The sequence below is a fragment of the Apodemus sylvaticus genome, chromosome 2 (assembly GCF_947179515.1).
Source record: "Apodemus sylvaticus chromosome 2, mApoSyl1.1, whole genome shotgun sequence".
NCBI lineage: Eukaryota > Metazoa > Chordata > Mammalia > Rodentia > Muridae > Apodemus > Apodemus sylvaticus.
This window is the reverse complement of record NC_067473.1, coordinates 13,537,882-13,558,825: the sequence shown is the minus strand read 5'-3', so window position 1 is coordinate 13,558,825 and position 20,944 is coordinate 13,537,882. Positions and strand designations below refer to the sequence as shown.

The 20,944-nt window shown below is 37.3% G+C and overlaps 1 protein-coding gene across 1 annotated transcript in view; it reads left to right on the top strand.

Annotated features, from left to right (window-relative positions):
- The window catches only part of Cacna2d1 (calcium voltage-gated channel auxiliary subunit alpha2delta 1), a 445,325-nt gene that overhangs the window by 384,658 nt on the left and 39,723 nt on the right, over positions 1 to 20,944 (top strand). The window contains exons 14-20 of the mRNA XM_052173128.1: positions 38 to 87; positions 1,285 to 1,374; positions 4,029 to 4,106; positions 6,058 to 6,132; positions 6,934 to 7,008; positions 12,182 to 12,238; positions 14,078 to 14,149. Of these exons, the coding sequence (XP_052029088.1) occupies positions 38 to 87; positions 1,285 to 1,374; positions 4,029 to 4,106; positions 6,058 to 6,132; positions 6,934 to 7,008; positions 12,182 to 12,238; positions 14,078 to 14,149 (497 nt within the window). The remainder of the gene's footprint in view (positions 1 to 37; positions 88 to 1,284; positions 1,375 to 4,028; positions 4,107 to 6,057; positions 6,133 to 6,933; positions 7,009 to 12,181; positions 12,239 to 14,077; positions 14,150 to 20,944) is intronic.

Here is a 20,944-nt window from a genome sequence, read left to right as displayed (position 1 = left end):
TATAAGTGCAATATTTATGAATATCTATGTGTTTCAGGTTACTATTATGAGATTCCGTCCATTGGTGCAATAAGAATTAATACTCAGGTATGGTTATTTAAAACTTTTATAAGTTCTTCAAAGCATAAGATTACTTTTTGGAAATAAGAAGATATGTCCCTGGTTTAAATGAGTTCATTATAAAGAAAAGAAGTAAAGCTAGAAAAACGATTTATGTTATTTGTGTACAATGCTGGCTAATGTGATATTTATTGGTTTTATATCCTTAAACGTTTAAAACCCAGATTAATACATATAAAAAATAGATTGTTATTCTTGGGCTCTGAAAAGGTGGTGGAAAATAGATAAAATAGCATCTAGTAATAATCTCATGTAATTTTTTTTTTACATGAGATTGTAAATTGAGTCACTTTCTCAGCCATACAGATCATTCAACAGCAATTATTCTGGGAGAGTGAGGTGAGCCCAAGACAGGGCATGAGTCCTTCCCACAGACTGGGACAGGTCTGTGTACATATTTATTTAAATAAGTAAGGTGACTTTCCAGCACCACTCGTGAGGAAAGAGGGGAGCCTTCCTGTGACATGACATTTTGTGGAGTTCAGCCACTATAATTTAAGTATTTATCATTTTGAAGCAGTCATCAATTCTGATTTAAAGATCATCACTCATTTTGAAACACCAGGAGTTACATACAAAACAGTTGTTAAGATTTAAACTCCATGGCACGGGTGCTGGGCTGCTGGGCTCAGTGACGCTGAGATGAAACAGCAGTGCGTGTGACTGCTATGAGGACTTGGCACGTATTTCTCTTACTTTTTTTTTTTGATATGTTTAAATGCAGTTTTGAATTTCATCCAAACAATCTGTTATATGAAAGCAAGTATGTGGCTGCTTTATCATTTCAAATTTGTGCAATTTCACACATAAATCACAGACCCTTAAATAGTTTAGATCAACATGGAAAGCAACTCAAAAGGAATATATTTCACTTATCATTGGCTTTACTTTTAGAAACAATGTTCTGATTGGTACTAGAAAAAAATAAAGCAGGAGAAGATGTATTATTGACCTGGTATGTGTATCGACATACCATTTAAGAAATTAGTTAAATCAGAAATGTAGAATAAATACCCCACCAAATAAACATACTCAGGAATTTGGTTCCATATTCATTTTCAATTTTCAACTTTTCTTTTGCAGACTATTTTTAAACATAGTATCTGATGTATGTCTGTTTCTTTGTTTTGTTCATGTTTTACAACCTTTCTTTTGTATAAATAGGAATATCTAGATGTTCTGGGAAGACCAATGGTTTTAGCCGGTGACAAAGCAAAGCAAGTCCAATGGACGAATGTGTATTTGGATGCCCTGGTAAGAGAATGGGATTTTTGAACAAAGCTGTCATAACTGACGTGCCTTCATTCTAGGTGACATTCTCCATTTTCCTTTCACTGAATCATTCCTAAACTTCCTTCCTTTGAAAGTCTCTTGGCTGGTTTTAGAAAGTGTTCAGAAAAACCTAGATTTGCATCAGTATAAAATCATACATGCAAAATTTTAGGTTGTTCTTGATCCACTAAAAATACCAGTTTTCCAAATCTAAAATGCTGAATGTACGGGAATTTCTGTAACATTCTGATTTTTCTAATGTAAAATCATGCTGAACATCATGTGAGTTCATCAAAAACTCCATATCTTGAATATATTTGAAAAATATATTTTTAGAGTAGATGTTTGTTCTTGACTACATGTACAACATTACACGAACTCAAAAGTATATTTAGGTAGCTCCACAGAACATATTTAAATCAGCATGGACATAACCATACCTCATGTAGAATCTCTGCTTCTGAGTTCAGATTCAGACATACTTGTGGAGATACCTCACAAAGCCCACAAACCTGCTGTGGGATAACACACGTGTTAGGTTGTCCGTAACAAAATCACCATCTTACAACAGTATTCTATCTTGGCTTAAGCGGTAATTTTCTACTGGGCATTCTTTTTTCCTGTCAACATCATTTGAACATATATAATGACATTTTTCGTCCAACGCAGAGAGCTGTCACTGTTTTATAACTGATAGGACTCCATTTCCCACACAGCACAAAATTATCTAGCCTGCGTTGTCAATATGAACGAAGCTGGAAAATTCTGTTCTAATTTACTTTTTCTTCATGACACTATTCATTAAAACTTAAAATACTTAAGATTCATTACAACTTAAAATACTTAGTTTCATATATCAAATCTGAATCTGAAGACTTTCCAGTCATTTATCAGAGTAATTGTACTTAAGAGTCTAAATGCAAAGCGGAAGGTAAATGCTGAATCAGTACTGACCTTTTCCCTACTTAGAGTCCAGCTCTATGCCCTTGCTATTTCTCTAAGTGCAGTGATGTATCCGAAGGACGAAATACAACCCCTTAGAATAACTTATCACTTGGTACTTGCAAAATAAACACACACAGGAAGTTAGAGAGAAAATAGGGACTGTTAACAGCAGTCTGGCCTGTAAGAAAGATAAAGAGAAGCTTGCTTACCTCAAGCCACAGAAAATGACTGTCCAGTGTTCCTTCTTGACATTACTTATTTACTTAAGGTCACATGGTCATCTTCAGCCATGACCAAGATGTTTCAAATGTTCAAATCCATCATAGACTAAACACGTTAGGGGGAATCAATAGTTAGGCCCTGCAGAATTTCCTATGACCAGAAGTTCATCAACCAGAGTGTCTGCATTGCTGGCAAGCCTTTCACTGATAACACAAATAACATCTGGAGGAAATGCTGAATCTAAATGTTCTACTTTACAAGCTGAAACAAGATGTTACAAAGCCGGTGGCTGGCGGGATGCGTAAGTTAGATGGTCAGGGAGCACAGAGAGCATTATTTGTACTGGTTGAAAAGTAAGTGACCTATCACTTAGAATTACGGCATGCCAGGGCTTCAAATTACACTTCAGTCAAATTGGCAGTTTATTAGGAAGGGAACATATAGTATTTAAAGAACAAATTCAATCACTACTGTGATGTGAAGAATTCAAAGATCTGTGGCACTTTAAAAAGGAAGTTGTATATTTGGAGTTAGAGCAGGGGTTGAAAAAGAGACATTTTAGCTGAAGGTAGCACAAGTCATGTTTCCATAATGCACAGGGAGAACAAACCCACATAAAACAGTACATTATCAAATTTAGGGCCACTGGGTGCACTGAAGAAATAATACCAACACGGGGTCAATGTTAGAGACCCAGGCTATAGGCAAGAAACAGAACTGGGGCTGTGTTATCATGAGATTGTTTTATTAGAAAATAAAGTGATATTTCACACATTAAGGGAGAAAGAAAGAATTGCAATGTTCAAAATAAGGAGACAGGAACCCCAAACTTTTTTTTTTTTTATTGTATGCTATAGAAAGTGTGTTACTGCAAAGTGCTTAGATCAAAGAAGATACTTTGGGTCTAGTTGTTAAAAGGAAATTCGTTTGAGGATTATTTAAAAGTAATAGTTAAACATCACAGGACTCACCTTGAATTATCTAGAAATGTTTTACCAGTGGTATATTTCTTGTATGAAGCAAAACATTCAGCTAGAGGTTTGTGATACAACTTGACACCTTTGACTTAGAGCGTAAAAATTGTGAATGAAGCTGCAGAAAACAGCTCTCAGCAAACTAGCTTTCAATGCTAGTTTTATATGGAGGCACCTGACATGAACTACCATTGTAGAGGAAATGTAAATGTGATCATTATTATTACAATGTCACAGTTACATTTGTCTAAGCCGGGTTTTCCTCAATGCTTAGTGAATGTTACATAATTCAAAACTGTTTAATAGTATCTATTTCTAAGAAAATTTCATTGATTCCTTTTAAAAAAAACTTTTCGAAGATGCTCAAAAGTACTTTTAAATTTTTTGTGACTATTAACGAGATAATTGCAAAGTTTCCAGTTTCAAAGGCTAATGCAGCAGTTAGTATGAAGTTCAAAATCTTGCTTTCATCGGCCTTTCTTTCTCTATTTTTAGGAGCTGGGTCTTGTCATTACTGGAACTCTACCAGTCTTCAACGTCACTGGCCAATCTGAAAATAAGACAAACTTAAAGGTAAAAAGTTCATTGATAAAATTAATAATAATAAATGATAAGCTATGACGTCGAAGCTCCTTGTGGGTACGATGTTTCTGTAAGGAGATACGTGCAATGTAATTGTCTTGTAAGGCTAGAGGTCAGTGGGAACAGCCATCCATGCGATAACCACCTGGGAAAGGGGAAGCAAAGGTCAAATCCTGGTGGCCTTAGACTCAGGGCTCAGCTTCAGTTGGTCTAACTGTGACCCGATGGGAACTGAAAGCCAACTGCAAGTAATGACATGCTAGGTGGACAGTAGGACCTTGAGCCCACTTTTTAAAATATGCTTGAGTTATTTATGGAAATCAGGGGTAAAAATACAAAACTCAAGACATGTTCTCTTTGAATCTGATCCAGATAAATGATTGAATCCTTGTTTTTGAATTCTCAAGTAATGGTTTTTCTGTAATAACTTAAGGATCTAATAGGTTCCTTCTTTCATTATTTTTTACAGCTCAATAAAAATTAGTCTAAAAAATATCCATTTTTTATAACTCTGGTAATACTATCAGGGCAACAGGAGCTATCCACTTGAAAGCAGTCACTAATTATTGAATATGATACATACATATAATGTCTAATATGTATTAAATATTTCTGAATTTAAATAAAGTTACATAGTTAAGAATGTATGTCTTAAAGAAATTATTTTTACTACTAATAGATTATATATAATACAGGCTATATTGGTGGATTAAAGAAATTATTTCTAGTTTATAGTTCAGTGAAGTCTGTTGTACTTCCAGTGAAGCATTGTTTGCTTAGTTTTTCAAATGATTTATTTATCATTATTGGAAAGTGGATCATAACACCAATGGCTCACAGCCAACTAATAAAATGAGCATGGGGTCCCCAATGGAGCAGCTAGACAAAGGATCCAAGGAGCTGAAGAGGTTTGCAGCCCCCTAGGAGGAACAATAATATGTACCAATCAGCACTCCCAGAGCTCCCAGGGACTAAACCACGAACTAAAGAGTACACATGGAGGGACCCATGGCTCCAGCTACATATGTAGCAGAGGATGAACATTTCAGGCATCAACGAGAAGAGAGACCATTGGTCCTATGAAGGCTGGATTCCCCAGAATAGGGGAATGCAAGGGGGAATGAGAAGGGGGAAAGGAATGGGATAGAGGGTTTTAGGAGAGGTAATGTGGAAAGGGGATACTATTTGAAATGTAAATAAAGTAAATAAAGCTAATAAAAAAGATTTATTTATTTATTTATTTATTTATTTATTTATTTATTTATTTAATTTATGTGAGTGCACAGTTGCTTTTCCCAGACACACCAGAAGAGCACATTGAATCCCATTACAATGTTTGTGAGCCACCAAGTGGTTACTGGAATTGAACTTGGGACCTATGGAATAGCAGTCAGTGCTCTTAACCACTGAGCCATTTCTCTAGCCCTGTTTGTTTAGTTTTAATAAATTTCAGTTAACTGCTTCATTTTACTACTGAAGTTCTACAAAGCATTGGTTCTCACTTTTGGGATCATTGACATCTTAATACTGAAATTTATAATACAATAATCTATGTCCTTCCTTATCATGTTTCAAAATTTTAGTGTGGCTTATCTGTGAGATTGGTTTTATTTGTTGGTTTTATTCAGCATAGGATTGGTTCATAGCAGCAGACCATAGTTATTGACCCAACTCTTTTCTTGAATAGAATTATCATGTCTTTTGTGATTTAGCTTTAATCATTAATGTTTTATATAAGTTAGTAATTAGGATGATGAATTTGTGAAAAACAGTCAAATCTGAGAGTCCTTGTAAATTGACATCAAAAGTATCCCCTTGTGTGTGTATGAGTTTGAGTGTGAGTGTTTGTGTGCATGTGTATGTGTGTAAAACTGAAGACAATATACATTTCTGTAGAATATGTTCTGGCATAAAATGCACTAACTTTCCCATCTTCTTTTAGAACCAATTGATTCTTGGGGTGATGGGAGTTGATGTGTCTCTGGAAGATATTAAGAGATTGACACCACGTTTTACAGTAAGCTGCAAATTATTCTTTGACTAATGCTTCCTATTTCAAAAGTGTAGTTTGGCCACAAACCACTTGAGTACAAATGTATGTAGCAGTACCCAATTAATCACTCAAAACGATCCCGGCAGCAGTGTGTTTTTCACTACCACCCCATTGTTCTTGGTTCTTGAATGAAAGACAAATACACACAGCCTTTATATTTTTTAAATGCCTTAAATAGATCAACGACTGTGCTGCTACTCATCTACCTCCCTCTGATATTCCCAAGTTACTACTTACTGAATCCTGTCTTCTATCTTCGCTGCCCTGGACTAGTTGGGCAGCCCTCTTGGGTCACTCTTCCCTGGCTCCTACCTGATGGCTATGCTCTCTGCCCGTTCCTTCTCAGGCATAGCGTCTTTCCTCTCCTTTTCCTGGCGTGACAGATCTTCCCTCTCCTTCTGTCTTTCCTCTGGGAATCCTGAAAGTCTCACCTCTGTCTGTCCTGCTCAGCCATCGGCTGCAGGCAACTTTGTTTATCAATTGGAACCAACTGGGGACAGGGCCCCTTAGTGTCTTACCCGTGGACATGGGCATTTTCTTACAAACAATTTTGGGGACTGAAATGAACCTAATACAAGGAGCCACAATTGCACATGGCTAATCTCGCAAAAGAGTTCAAGAACATTTTAAAAATGTGAAGAGCCCATGTTTTGTTTCTTCATTGTGCTACAAAACTTGTACCGAATATCTATTACAACTTTTAATGTGAATTTCTAGTTGTGACCTAGGAATCTCTAAGCATTTTTACTGGTTTTTTTTTTTCAGCTGTGCCCCAATGGCTACTATTTTGCAATTGATCCTAATGGTTATGTCTTATTGCATCCAAATCTTCAGCCAAAGGTATGTATGTAATTTGTTCCTATTTACTAATGGTCGGCATAATTACTAACATTAATGGAACTGTAACTTGTAAATTCTGTTTGTAGCATTAAAGACAAAAGAACACTACCCCGTGCCTCCCTTAAGAGATTCCAAGGTTGCTGATGACAACCTATGAAAATCTGACAGCATTCTTCATTTTCTCTTACCAAGTTAGCTTACCTACTTCTCTCCAGAAGGATGAAATCCTCACGTTTGACCTTCATTTCCATGCATCTCACTTGCCACTTTAAGGCTCTAGAGAGCATCTGACACCTAGGAAGAACCAGAATAGTAATGGATACTCAAAGTTACTTTAATTCTTTCACCAGCAGTCCATCAATATCTTTGAAAGAAAGTTCCCTCTCTAATGTCCATAATTATTTAATAAGGTAAAATAATAACACATGCAAGTGTTATAAAGTCAGTGTCAGGATTTGTTCCTCTTACTACATTATCATAAAATATCTCAGTATAGTTTTGTACTTTATAGATAGTTCCACAGGTTGGCTTCAGAATTTCAGTAAATAAATGAGTCACAAATATTTTGTATATTTTTTTCTATGGAATTGTCATTAAAAAAAATCACTCCATGACCATATTTCAACAAATAGTGAATTATTTATTCTGATTTTTCTATCTTTTATTTCTCATTAAAAGACCCAGTTTAGTTTTTTAGATATGATATCTGAAAAATAAATAATTATATAGAAAATCATGTATAATTGATGTCTAAGAAATCAATAATCAAACTAAATCTAGCACTATGGTTAAATTCTTCTTTAGCATAATATCAGTTACTTTATTCTTTCAGATAGCAAAAGGTCAGATTTCAAATGTGCAAGATTTTGTAATATCCTGATATGCTTGTTACAGTCCATTGAGACTGCTATGGCAAATTTTATTAAAAAGTATAGACTGGTAGCGTCTAAACAAGAAATCTTATTTTATACCTTATTTGGGAGGGGTGAGAAGTGTAGGACTAAGGCCTGGGTGGGTTCAGCGTATGTTCCTCCTGGGCAGACATTTTTTTCCCTCTAATATGCATGGTAGGAAGAACCAAGGGGAATCTCAGGCTTCCTTTATATAAGCAGGAATCTCATTGTAAGCTGTTGCCTCCATATCCCAAAGAGACCAAGGAGGCCCAACCTTCTTTTACAACACCTTTACCAAGGTAGGTTTGCTACAAAAGAAATCAAAAACAACATTAGCAGAGCAATAACAACAACAACAACAACAACAACAACAACAACAACAAACTTTGCAGGTGCTTTTCCAACTTTATATCGTAGTTGTATAAAGCACATTTCAACAATATTTATTTTGTAATCTTTTTTGTTTCAACCAAGAAAATTTATCTAAGACAAACTATCTCTTCCCTTCTCCAATTTTTACATTTTTTAAGGAAAATCCAAGAAGAAAATAAACATGTTCTTTAAAAAAGTATTTTTACTACCATTAGCAGTTTTGGTTTTTGTGAATGTCTTGTTTTGCTTTGTTGTCATGGACTCAAATGGTACAAATATTTTGAATTGTGAATACATCATTTGTTCTGTTCCTTGTCAAGGAAATAGCTGACTAGAGTTGACTGGAGGATAGAATTCTTATGTTAACACGCAGGATAATGACCTACATTTTTCTGTTGCTTCAGCCTATTGGTGTAGGTATACCGACTATTAATTTAAGAAAAAGGCGACCCAACGTTCAGGTAACTGTGAATGAAGCTAGACAGCAGTGCTTTCAAATTTGCTAAATCCGAGTTGGGATCAAGCTTCTGTTCTCAAAGCTTACAAATCAAGGGGCCTTTCCTGGTACCAAGCTTCTAGAGCATGGGGCAGAAATGAGCTTCCCTTCTAAGTGAGCTGGAGAGAAGTGTGCCAATGACGGTAAAGGGTTGCACTGGCTGAAAGGTGGCTAAGGAAGTTTATCTAATAATAATGTTAATCAGAGTAATCAGAATGAGATGGCTCCTGAGCAAATTCGTTTTTAAATTTGGTGAAATTAATATCGTATCCACGTCTTCCTAACACTTTGCTTGTGAAATTGATTTCTAAGTGCAAATACAGTCATGATTCTTGTGCTGTGATTCCACGAATGAGAACTTTTGGCGAACTTGTCTTTGTTTTGCTTTTAATTTGTAAAAATTGAATTTTGGGTGCTGGAGAGATGTCATAAAGGCTGAGCACTGGCTGCTCTTCCCAGAGTCTTGAGTGTGTTTCCCAGAACCCACCCATGTGGTGGCTCACAGGCATCAGAAAGTCCTATCCCAATGGATCCAATGCCCCCTTCTTGTTGCTTTGGGCAGTGCACACACACAGTGCTCAAAAACACATGCAGACAAAGCACATACACACATAAAATAAAATTAAGCATATCCTGTAGTAATAGTGATCATAATAATAATAGTAGTGGTGATAGTTATAACAATAACAATATCAATAACAACAATAATGTTTGTTTGGAATTAGAAGTTCAAGAATCTTTCTTCACCTAATGGAAGATGTTCAAATTTGGAAATATAAAGTGTTAAGTTTTGGGATTTTTTTTTGAAAAAATATTCTAAGACCCCTTTTCTGTACTTACTTATAAGTTGCTTACTTATATATGTATGCATAACATATTCAGCACAGGAGGATATTTCTATAACTTATTCATAGAAATACAAAACGTTGGAGAAAAATTAGCATCATTGTAAGTTTTGTGGGGTATGCCTATCAGTTCCTTTAAAACCTGTGGTAGAAGTCTACTGAAGAGGCAGCATTGCATTAAGTGATCTTTAAGTATGGATTGGTGGGACTGAGTTATAATCTGTTTCTATTGGTTAGCAAGGCTTTATGCTTGAGCAGTACACAATACCCTGTTAAACACCAGGGTTTTCATCTGAAAATCAGGGAGGTGAACTGATTCTCATTCTGCACTCCACCTTGGAAATTAAATACACAGTGATGCTATGCCCCGCCCATGGAAGTTCTCATTGGAAATTGGCTTCAATGAGCTTTCAAGCTTCCCATCTGTTAAAAGTATAGCAGTGTGGATGGGTGGAAGCTTTAGTTCTCACTCACAGCTAGAATTCCATGGTACTCTGTGTCTTGTGTTGCTGCATATGATTCCGGGAGAGGTTGCCATGACGTATATGCCTTTCTCATCTAGGAAACAATTTTGTTCCTCTGCTTGCATGTTACTTTTTGAATATCTTATAGTTTTTGCTGTTATGTGCATTTTGGTGAATTTTGTTTTTACCACAACTATAAATATTGCATGTAAATATTATTAAAATATTTTAAAACAATCAACTTAAATAATGATTTTCTTTTTATTTTAAGCAAATTCTAAATGGCAAACTAGCAACCACATGAGACTTCTTAATCAGGGAAATATTTTTGAACTCTTAGGTATTAATACTGATTCATAATTGTTACAAATTTAAAATTTGTTAACATCAAAATGCTGACCTTGGTAATTATGCTAGTTGAAACTCATGCTGAAGAGAAGTACTACATATTTAATCCTTTTATGATGGTCTTTCGAAGATCATCAATCTAAAAGTGATTTCTTCAAGCCTTTGATGGTGATTTCTTATGAGATGACTGTGTTTTTAATTTTCTAGTTAGTGTAATTTTAATGGATATTTCTAAAGCAATGCTCTGCCAGGTTGCCATTTACAAGTACAAGTGATGCATTGACAATTTTCTTTTATGATTTCCTTTTCTTCTCTGTCTTTATATGTTGGATTGGGACATGATCTGCATATTGTCAATTCCTCCTGACAATGGCTCCTCCCTGCATGCTGTTTGGGGCTGGTCATTCTATGCATTATCCATTGCATGTAAGACAAATATTCCTATTTCTGTTTTTATTTATCATTTGACTGTCTTGACCTTGTTTTGCATTGTTTTCATCTTAATATTTATATAATAGTGTTTGGGGACATTTGTTGTGTCTTTTTATTAGGGAAGTTGTAAGTTTCATGGACTTAGCAAAAGTTCTCAATATTTTCTTCTAGTTCCATCTTGCATCTATATTTTAGATGAATATTTTCTCCTAAAGTGAAAGCTGTCCATCCAAACAATAGCGTATTGTGCTGAAAAGCCAATACTTTCTTTCAACACTACAGAATCTGGTTATATAGGTTCCTAAGCAGTGAATATTTCAAGCATTTGTTGGGGACAGGGTCTGTGGGCTAGAGTGCTTGCTGAGCTAACATGAGGTCCTGCACTCAATCCCCAGCTCCATCACAAAAGACCCAGGGAGAGAATTTTTAAAATTGTTACTTGAAGAATTCTTAGTCATCAAGCACCATAAAGATCTAAAATTCTGATTGTTTAAAAAATAGGAATCTTTCCTGAAATAAGTCATTTGCATGATTACAAAATAAATTCGTCCCATGTGTACTATACCATGTCATTCTTCATTTAAGTGAGATATGCAAATTGAACAAATTTTTGTCTGCTACTATTATGTTATGAGGCATGTCACTTTAGCATGGTGTTTAAAAACAGTGCCAATACAGATGGCTTTTGTAAGCTCATGGTAAAATTTCTGTCACTCTTGCAAGTAAGCAAACATAAATTGCATTGATTACTTGTGTCTAATTATGACCAGATTTAGATGACACATTTTAATAATATTTTAATGTCTACCTTTTAAAGTTTTCAATTATTTTGAAATCTTTTATTCTACTAAATGTTGGATCTCTAATAAGGCATGCTATATGATCTAGCAAGAATTCTAAGGAAATGAGTACATTTTTGCCTATCCAATAATCTAATGGCCTCCTTTAATGTTTGAGAAATTAAAAATCACACCATATAAGGTACATTTAGTAGGCAAACAGTATCCCCTGAGATGTAAATAAATACACTATCATGTTCCTCAGTGAGCTTTCTTACACAACACAAGGAAAGGCAGTGGATGTTGAAGTGAACAATGGTGTCTTGGGAACCCATGCGGTCCATTTCTAGACACTTGCTGCCTTCAGTTGATAATTGATTGACAGCTGTCCAATGCACTTAAAGCTCAATGCCTAGCTCCCAGGGAAGGTAAGTAATTTTTATAGAATTGTTTCATGCTGAATGTGCTTCACAAGCTACTCTGTACACAACATTTCTTTCTAACTTCTTAACTGCTGTATTCTATGTAGAACCCCAAATCGCAGGAGCCAGTCACACTGGATTTTCTCGATGCTGAGTTAGAGAATGAAATCAAAGTGGAGGTGAGTGTGTGCAGTAGGCCTAAGCCAGAGAAACACAGGACCTGAGCCAGCATTCCCCATCGCTCGATCATCTTTGAACAATGGTTGACATCAATCTATCTCTCTCGATCACACTGCTATGTTTGATTCCGATTAAAACTGTGTATGTCCTGGACTGTCTTCTTCCAATAATTTCTGTTGACGAAAACTAGGTAGTTCAGGTTAGCTGCAGCCTTAGCTGCTTTTCATCGTCTTGCTCATTCCAAAGGGAGAGTTATTTCAAGTGTACAAAACAACCACGATGTTCATAAAATTCATAGAGACCAACATGCGATGCTGTTGAAAGATGCTGTTGAAGATGGGAGGGTCCCAGCCCCCCAGCTACGTGGAGGGCCACGTGAGGAAAGCAGCTGCAGGGTCTGTCTGAAGGCGCTGAACAGGTTTCTGTTGTATTTCACAAAGTCACATGTCACTCCCTATGCCGGGGTGTTTGAAAGTAGTAAAGATAGTTATGTAATAGAAAAATAGAAATGATGACGTTTACAGTTCCTCTGGTGTGTGGCACGGGGTGTGCTGATGTGTCTTCTTTAGAGTGAAGGTAATGAGGATTAGATTGAGGTCTGAGTTGCAGTCCCCTGGGTCGTCATAATGACCACATTCAGTTTCTCAGAGTCTGCTTTCCCGAAGCACAGTGACAGAGAGAAATAACACATGAAGACCCCAGGGAAAGAGCATGCGCATAGTAACGTTTGGTGTTTTTAAAGTCAACCTCTTAATTTTCTTTTTTTTTTTCTTTTTTTTTTTATTTCCTGAGACAGGGTCTCTGTATAGCCCTGGCTGTCCTGGAACTCACTCTGTAGACCAGTCTGGCATCGAACTTAGAAATCCTCCTGCCTCTGCCTCCCAGAGTGCTGGGATTACAGGCGTACCCCACCACCGCCCAGCAACTTCTTAATTTTTACCTTCAAGCTGAAATTTTTTAAGCAAATTAGATCCATCCTATATTTTGCAAAATGTTTTGTCACACCAAGTTTTTCTACTCACCAATACTTATTAAAGCCCAATTGGAAATTCTTAGTTTCCAGTGGACTGGAATGTTTTCCTGTGGATCTGACCTGGATTCCTATGAAAATGACTCTTCAGGGAGTTGAAAAGTTGTAGGAAGAGGACACTATGTGATATGAACTCGTACTAGGTCTTTATGACTATCCACTATCATATAATTCTTCAGAACTGTTACAGATGACATATAAAAAGTAAATATAAGGGGCAAGTCAAATGTAAGGTCCTATAGCCCCAGCATTCTGAGCACAGAGTCATAAGGACCCTGCAAGGTTGAAATCAGCCTGAACTTTTAGGTGAGCCCCAAGGGCTGCAAGCACAACCTGATATGTAGAACTAAGAAACAACAATATAGGACACCATATATACCAACATATAAATGACAGTTCTGAATCCTTTGTCACTAAGAACTGGTTATTTAGAAGAGGAAGAATTTGAAGTGTTTCACATTACATGTTGATCCTGTGAATAGACAAGCATTTTATTTCTTGGTGTCTCCATCTCACTGAAATCTCCTATGCTCACAGGCAATTGTATCCCCTTTAGTGTTATGGTTTAAAACTTGCAGAGTGAAGAACAAAAAAAATTCACCAAGTATATTTTTCTCATTGCACAATAATGTAAAATGGTTACAGTGTGACAACTTTAAAAATTCCAAATCATCTCATCCAGTAGTGCAACTGCTCTGCCATTTTTATTAAATTTCATGGAAATAAAGAAAATCTTGATAATAGTTTTATAGTATTCAGTAGGTCACTTTGTTTCCTGGAATAAAGTCAGTGATCCATTTTCTCTTAGATTCGAAATAAAATGATAGATGGAGAAAGTGGAGAAAAAACGTTCAGAACTCTGGTCAAGTCTCAAGATGAGGTAAGACTTCATTATGGCTTGTTCTTAAGTCCATTAAGAATGCTGATATTGGTAATTTGACATTTCTTTCAGAAATTATTTTTAAAACAAGGTTCACTCCAGTGAACAGATTTTTTCCTACATTAAAAATCTGTATTCATAAAAAACAACCCTATATTATTACATTAGAGAGAAGTCTGAACACTTGCTGCCCAATTGTGAGATCTGGAGTTCATACTGCAGCCACCTTGCTGACAGGTTCTAAAGTGCCTGTAACTCAGATTCCAAGCGCTCTGGTGCCCTCTTCCAACTCTGCAGGCCCCTGCACACACAAGCACATATACACTCATACAGAACATATGCACACATACACACACATAGGCACCCACACTCGCACAGAGACATGTGCACACACATACACACACACAAATTCATGTAAAATAAAAACCTTTAAACAGTATATTCTTAAAACTATGTTTAGTGTAAATATGTTTATTATTATAAGAAATATATCTCCTTAGGTCAAGGTTATGGTAACATTTAACTTAAGTAATATCACATACATTGTATTTGTATACACAAATGTTCAAGAGATTATATGATGTGTGCTTTATCTTGTTTTACTATTTATACCATCTCTATCCTTTATAATTTTCTTACACTTAAGTCTGAAAATAAGTCATGTGATAACACAGCTACCCACATTTACTAGTATATATAATAAATTGATATTGATTCACATCTGAGTGTAAGATTTTTTTGGATGCGTGGATACTTTCTATCCATTATCAGCCATCTGCGGAAGAAAGCACAGATTCACATATTTGAATGTTCAGAAATATATAAAATTAAGATGTTTTTGTGTCTGTAAGTTTTACTGCAACTTTTACATATAACTTGTGCATATACATATTTTTTACTCAGCATCCTGCATGTTTTAGGAACATCTTTTCTTCCTAATTTCTTGGCAACTCTTCCCCTAAAAGGAACATACTATCTAAGTATTTTCAACAGCACAGAGAATTTGTTATTTTGATATAATTATGAGGGCCTATTACCAGAATTGAAAAGGAGGAATTAAGATTTTCACTTTTAATGAAATATCAGCTCTCATTGCTTCTGCTTCAGCCATGCTCTTTACCCTTTGCTTCCTGAAGCAAGGATGGAAAGTATTTAACAGTTCTGCCAACTCCTCCATGCTGTTCCAAGAACTCGGGCCTGCTCATTCTTTGTGCAGTTTAGAGCTCATTTTCACATGGCTAATTCCCCTCTTCCAGCTTACTGTCAATTCAGTCTTTGAGCAGCATCACCTAGGAACCACATGTGTCTGTCTTAGAAATTTTAGGTTTTCTCTTAAATGTGCTGTGGTAGACAGATGCATTTGCTGGTCATCTGTTACAATATTGCTCCTCTTAAAAACCTGTTATTTACTTTGAATCAATGTAACTCTTTGATGTGTCCCTATCTCTTCTCTTCCCCCTTCCTCCCCCAAGCAAAGGGTAAAGACCATGGCTAAAGCAGAAGCAATGAGAGCTGATATTTCATTAAAAGTGAAAATCTTAATTCCTCCTTTTCAATTCTGGTAATAGGCCCTCATAATTATATCAAAATAACAAATTCTCTGTGCTGTTGAAAAATAAACAGGATTCCAAGGAAATATAATATATTATATCATATAATATATTGTGATAAAACAAAAACTAAATCATCAGATTAGGACAAAGCAAATAAACAGAAGGAAAAGAGACCAAAAAAGTTACAGGATGGAGAGACAAATTTGTTCACAAACTCAGGAATCCAATCAAAACATTGAACTAGCCATAATATGTATCCCACCTAAAATTATGTATACGTGTGCATATATATATTGGTTTTTTGAAACAGGATTTCTCTGTGTAGCCCTGGCTGTTCTGGTACTCACTCTGTAGACCAGGCTGGCCTTGAACTCAGAAATCTGCTTGCTTCTGCCTCCCAAGTGCTGGGATTAAAGGCAGGCACGACCACTGCCCAGCTAACGTGCATATATAATATATGTGCAATATATATGCACATATATATGTATGTATATGTATGCATATATTTATATTATATAATAGATTTTAATTATTATACTATATATTATAATATATTGTATATATGCTATATATTATATGTAATACATTTAATATTAAATATTATGATATATGCAGTATATATTATATGCTATACAATAAATATATTTATGTATAATATATAATATTGTATACATTATTTCTTTATAGAAAGAGATATTTAATACTTTTTTTAAAATATTAGGAGTATAGTTCACTTCAGCACAGCCTAGAGCAGGACAGTATTGCCCATCTAGGGGACGTGGGGTGTGGCCCAGGAACAAGCCATAGGTTGTGGGGCAGCTGTAGAGAAGGATAGAATTGAGCCCAGGGTGGAAGCCTCCCTTACTGTAGCCTGGCAGGTTGTGATACAGAACTGGGGTTAAGGCCAGCCTAGACTGCTGGTTGAAAAAGGGACCTGGTCGCCTGTGACTGCCTGTGGTCAGCTGCAGAGTCACATGAACAAGTAGCAATGGAGCTGGCTCAGGGGAAGGTGCCAGGGACTTGGGAATGTCCCCTCTTTAGGGCCTTTGTGTTTGGTCTTCAACAGAGCTGAGCTGGGTCTTTGGTCCCACGGGAAGTGTACACGTTTGTGCCTTGTGCACTTCTGTGTGAGCAGCAGGTGCCAGGTGTCTCTGTGTGCTGAGTGGGGGAGCTGGCCAGCCTCTGCTTGCAGGCTGGGGATTCCAAAGACCTGCCTGCCTCTAGGGAGCCTGGAGAGGGGGCATGGGCCCACCGCCAGCAACGGGCTGGGAAGGGTTGAAAGAGCTGGGAGCTGCCACCACCAGGAAGGTGATAGACCCTCAAGGCATGCCTTTTGGAGTCTTAGGATGGGGGACCTCAGGACTGAACGAGTGGGGAGGAAGCCCCCCAACCCCTGAGGAGCATTAGTGTTTCTAGAGCACCTTGGCATTAGACTGCTGCCGCTGCACTGTTAAGGTGCTAGTCTCTGAGGCAGAGGCACCAGCACCTGCCCATAGCTGAGTGGGAAGAATCCTGATTGGCCAAGCAGAGTCCCCCCTCCCCCTCTCCCTTCCCCTTTATACCAGTTCTCATCGATCTGGTTGGTAAGTATGAAGAGGTCACCCTCAGAGAAACCCAGCTCAACTTCCTTCTCGGGCTCAGTCATCAAGTGCCTTGCAGCTTGGCTGCTCCAGGGGTGGCATACTCTTGCTGGGCGTTCCGATGGGCTTGGCTGCTGATCTGAACGATGAGGAAGCTGTGATCTTAGGCGCTGGGGCTCAGGGGAATCCCCTTGAGTACCATTAAGAGTATTTTATTTTCCCAGTGAGGATCCCTAATAGAAAACTAACTTTTCATTTGCAAGTGATTATCAGCTGGAAATAGCTTCTGGCTTAAAGATAGGGGCCCATGTCCATTTCTTTCAGCTTTACAACCCCCATCTGGTACAGTCCTTTGCAGGACCTGTGCATGCTGTGCTGCCTCACGTGTTTACTCTGTTGATTTAGACAGAGGGCCTTATGTCCGCAACGTCCTCCATGATGTTTTGGGACCCAGTGTCTCTGAGTCTCTCACTCTGTATATTGTCTGGCTGCGGGTCTCTGTGTTGATTGCCGTACAGGTACAGAGGAAGCTTCTCTGATGATGACTGAGAGAATCACTGATCTATGAGTACAGCGGTGTCATTAAAATTGTATTGCTGCATTCTTTTAGTAGAACAAAAGTAGGTCTCCGAGCTCTCTACTCTCAGGTTTTGACTGCCAAAGCAGTGTTGGGATGAATCTGCCTCGTGGAGTGGGTGGGTGAGCCTTCAATCCAAGCAGATATGGGTTGGTGACTCTCACAAGCTCTGTGCCCCCATTGCACAGGCATGTCTTGGAGGCTGAACACTATAGCAGATCAATGGTTTGTGGATGGGTTTATCTTTTTCCTTTGGTAGCTTACAGAGTACCTTTGTGTACCAAAGTCTCTAGCAAGTAGAGATGAAGTCTCTATGTAGTATGGTTCCAGGTTCTGTGAGTTATGTAAGTGTTCTATTCAACAGTGGGGAATTGCTGTCAGATTGTAGAAAGCAACAACCAGAGTTGTTTGGGTTCCCCTGGACACCTTTGGCAAACAGCTCAATTAAGTGTAATTCACCCACAGTCCTGGGCAAGAGCTGTCCAGTAGAATTCTGTCTTTCCCATTATTTGGCACCATCATTTCCACAACCATCACATATGTATAAAGGTTAGGAAGCTTTTATTATATCAGGTTTCCATACTTCTCTCCAAATGGCCCTGAATGTTGTTAGGTGTCTCATTTACCCACCATCATCCCCCCTCTTCCTTCTCCCTCTCCACTTGATCCTTGAGCTCCAGTTCCCTGCATCCACCCATCTCTGTTCTACTCTCCCTTCCTAGGGAGATCTCTGTGTACCTGCTAGCCCCATACTCTGTATCTAACCCTGGTGGTTGTATGGATTATAGCCTGGGTTACCACTAATTTAGCTGCAAATATCCACATATAAGCGAGTACATACTATACCTGTCATTCTGAGTCTGGATTACCTCACTCATGGTGATTTTTTCTAGTTCCATCCACTTACCTACAAATTTCACGATTTTATTGTTTAATGGCTGAGTATGATTCCACTGTGTAAAAATTTATCACATTTTCTTTATTCATCTGTTAAGGGATATCATTTTTGTTCCTAATTTCTAACTATTCTGAATAGAGCAGCAATAAGCATGGTTGAACAAAAGTCTTTATGTGAGGATGAAGTGTTCTTTAGATATACTCCCCAGAGTAGTATAGCTAGATCTTAAGGTAGATCGAGTCCCATCTTTCTGAGGAACTACCACACTGATTTCCATAGTGGCTGTATAAGTTTGCAGGCACACTCAAACCAACAATATAGGCATCTCATGAACCTAAAAAGATTCTACCATCATTTGCATTATGCAGCATCGTAGAGAATGGAAAAAGACTATTGCAAAGTACACATTCGATAGAGGGTTAATTTCAAAAATATATAAAGAACTCAAAAAAATTAGACATCAAGAAAATAAGTAATCCTATTAAGGAATGATATGTATCTAAACAGAAAATTATCTAAATAGTACTCCATTGTGTCTATATACCACATTTTCTGTATCCATTCCTCCATTGAGGGATTCTGGGTTCTTTCCAGCTTCTGGCTATTATAAATAAGGCTGCTATGAACATAGTGGAGCATGTGTCCTTATTGCATGCCGGGGAATCCTTTGGGTATATGCCCAGGAGAGGTATAGCAGGGTCCTCGGGAAGTGTCATGTCCAGTTTTCTTAGGAACCATCAGACTGATTTCCATAGTGGTTGTACCATCTTGCAATCCCACCAGTAGTGGAGCAGTGTTCCTCTTTCTCCACATCCTCGACAACACCTGCTGTCTCCTGAGTTTTTAACCTTAGCCATTCTGACTGGCGTGAAGTGAAATCTCACGGTTGTTTTGATTTGCATTTCTCTAATGGCTAATGATGTTGAGCATTTCTTAAGGTGTTTCTCAGCCATCCGAATTTCTTCAGGTGAAAATTCTTTGTTTAGGTCTGTACCCCATTTTTTAATAGGGTTATTTGTTTCCCTGGGGTCTAACTTCTTGAGTTCTTTGTATATATTGGATATTAGCCCTCTATCAGGCTTATTTGTTGGTTGCCATTTTGTCCTTTTGACGGTGTCCTTTTCCTTACAGAAACTTTGTAATTTTATGAGATCCCTTTTGTCAATTCTTGATCTTAGAGCATAAGCTATTGGTGTTCTGTTCAGGAACTTTTCCCCTGTGCCTATGTCCTCAAGTGTTGGAGTACTATTCAGCAATTAAAAACAATGAATTCATGATTTTTTTAGACAAATGGATGGAACTGGAAAATATCATCCTAAGCGAGGTAACACAATCACAAAAGTATACACATGGAATGCAATCATTGATAAGTGGATATTAATTAGCCCAGAAGCTTTGAATACTGAAGATACAATTAGCATATCAAATGATTCCCATGAAGAAGGAAGAAGAGGACCCTAATCCTGGAAAGGCTTGATCCAGCATTGTAGGGGAGTACCAGGACAGAGAAAAGGGAGGGGGAAAGATAGGAGAATGGATGGAGAGAAGAGGACTTATGGGACATATGGGAAGGGGGGAACTGGGAAAGGGGAAAGCTTTTGGATTGTAAACAAAGAATATAGAAAATATATATATATATAAAAGAAAGAAAATTATCTTAAAAAAAGGAACTCAAATTTCTGAGAAACACTTAAAGAAATATTCAAACATTCTTAGTCATCAAGGAAATAAAAATGAGAACTACTGTGTGATGTCATCTGACTCCCGCCAGAATAGTACGATCAAGAACACAACTGAGGGCTCGTCCTGGAGAGGTACGGAGTAAGAGGAACACTCCCCCATTGCTGAAGGACGTTATTATGATTTTAAAAATATATCACTGATCAAATTAGATTGGTGCTTACTTATGTAAAATCTGCCAGGAATATTTAGGTCCTCATAATAACTTTTAAATTACAATGATTTTAGTCCAGTTTTACTCAAAGTTTCAGAACACCTCAGACAACAATCACCTAATAGTGAAGACCAGTATTTCTTGTATGAAATCGTATAACTTTTCTTTGAAACATTTTTCACACCTACGAGATGGGAAAGATGAATGTTAACACATCTCAGCACTGGATGGCAGGTCATTTTGTTTTCAGGCATGTGTCCTGTTTCTCTTTACAGGGAATAATGACACCTTTT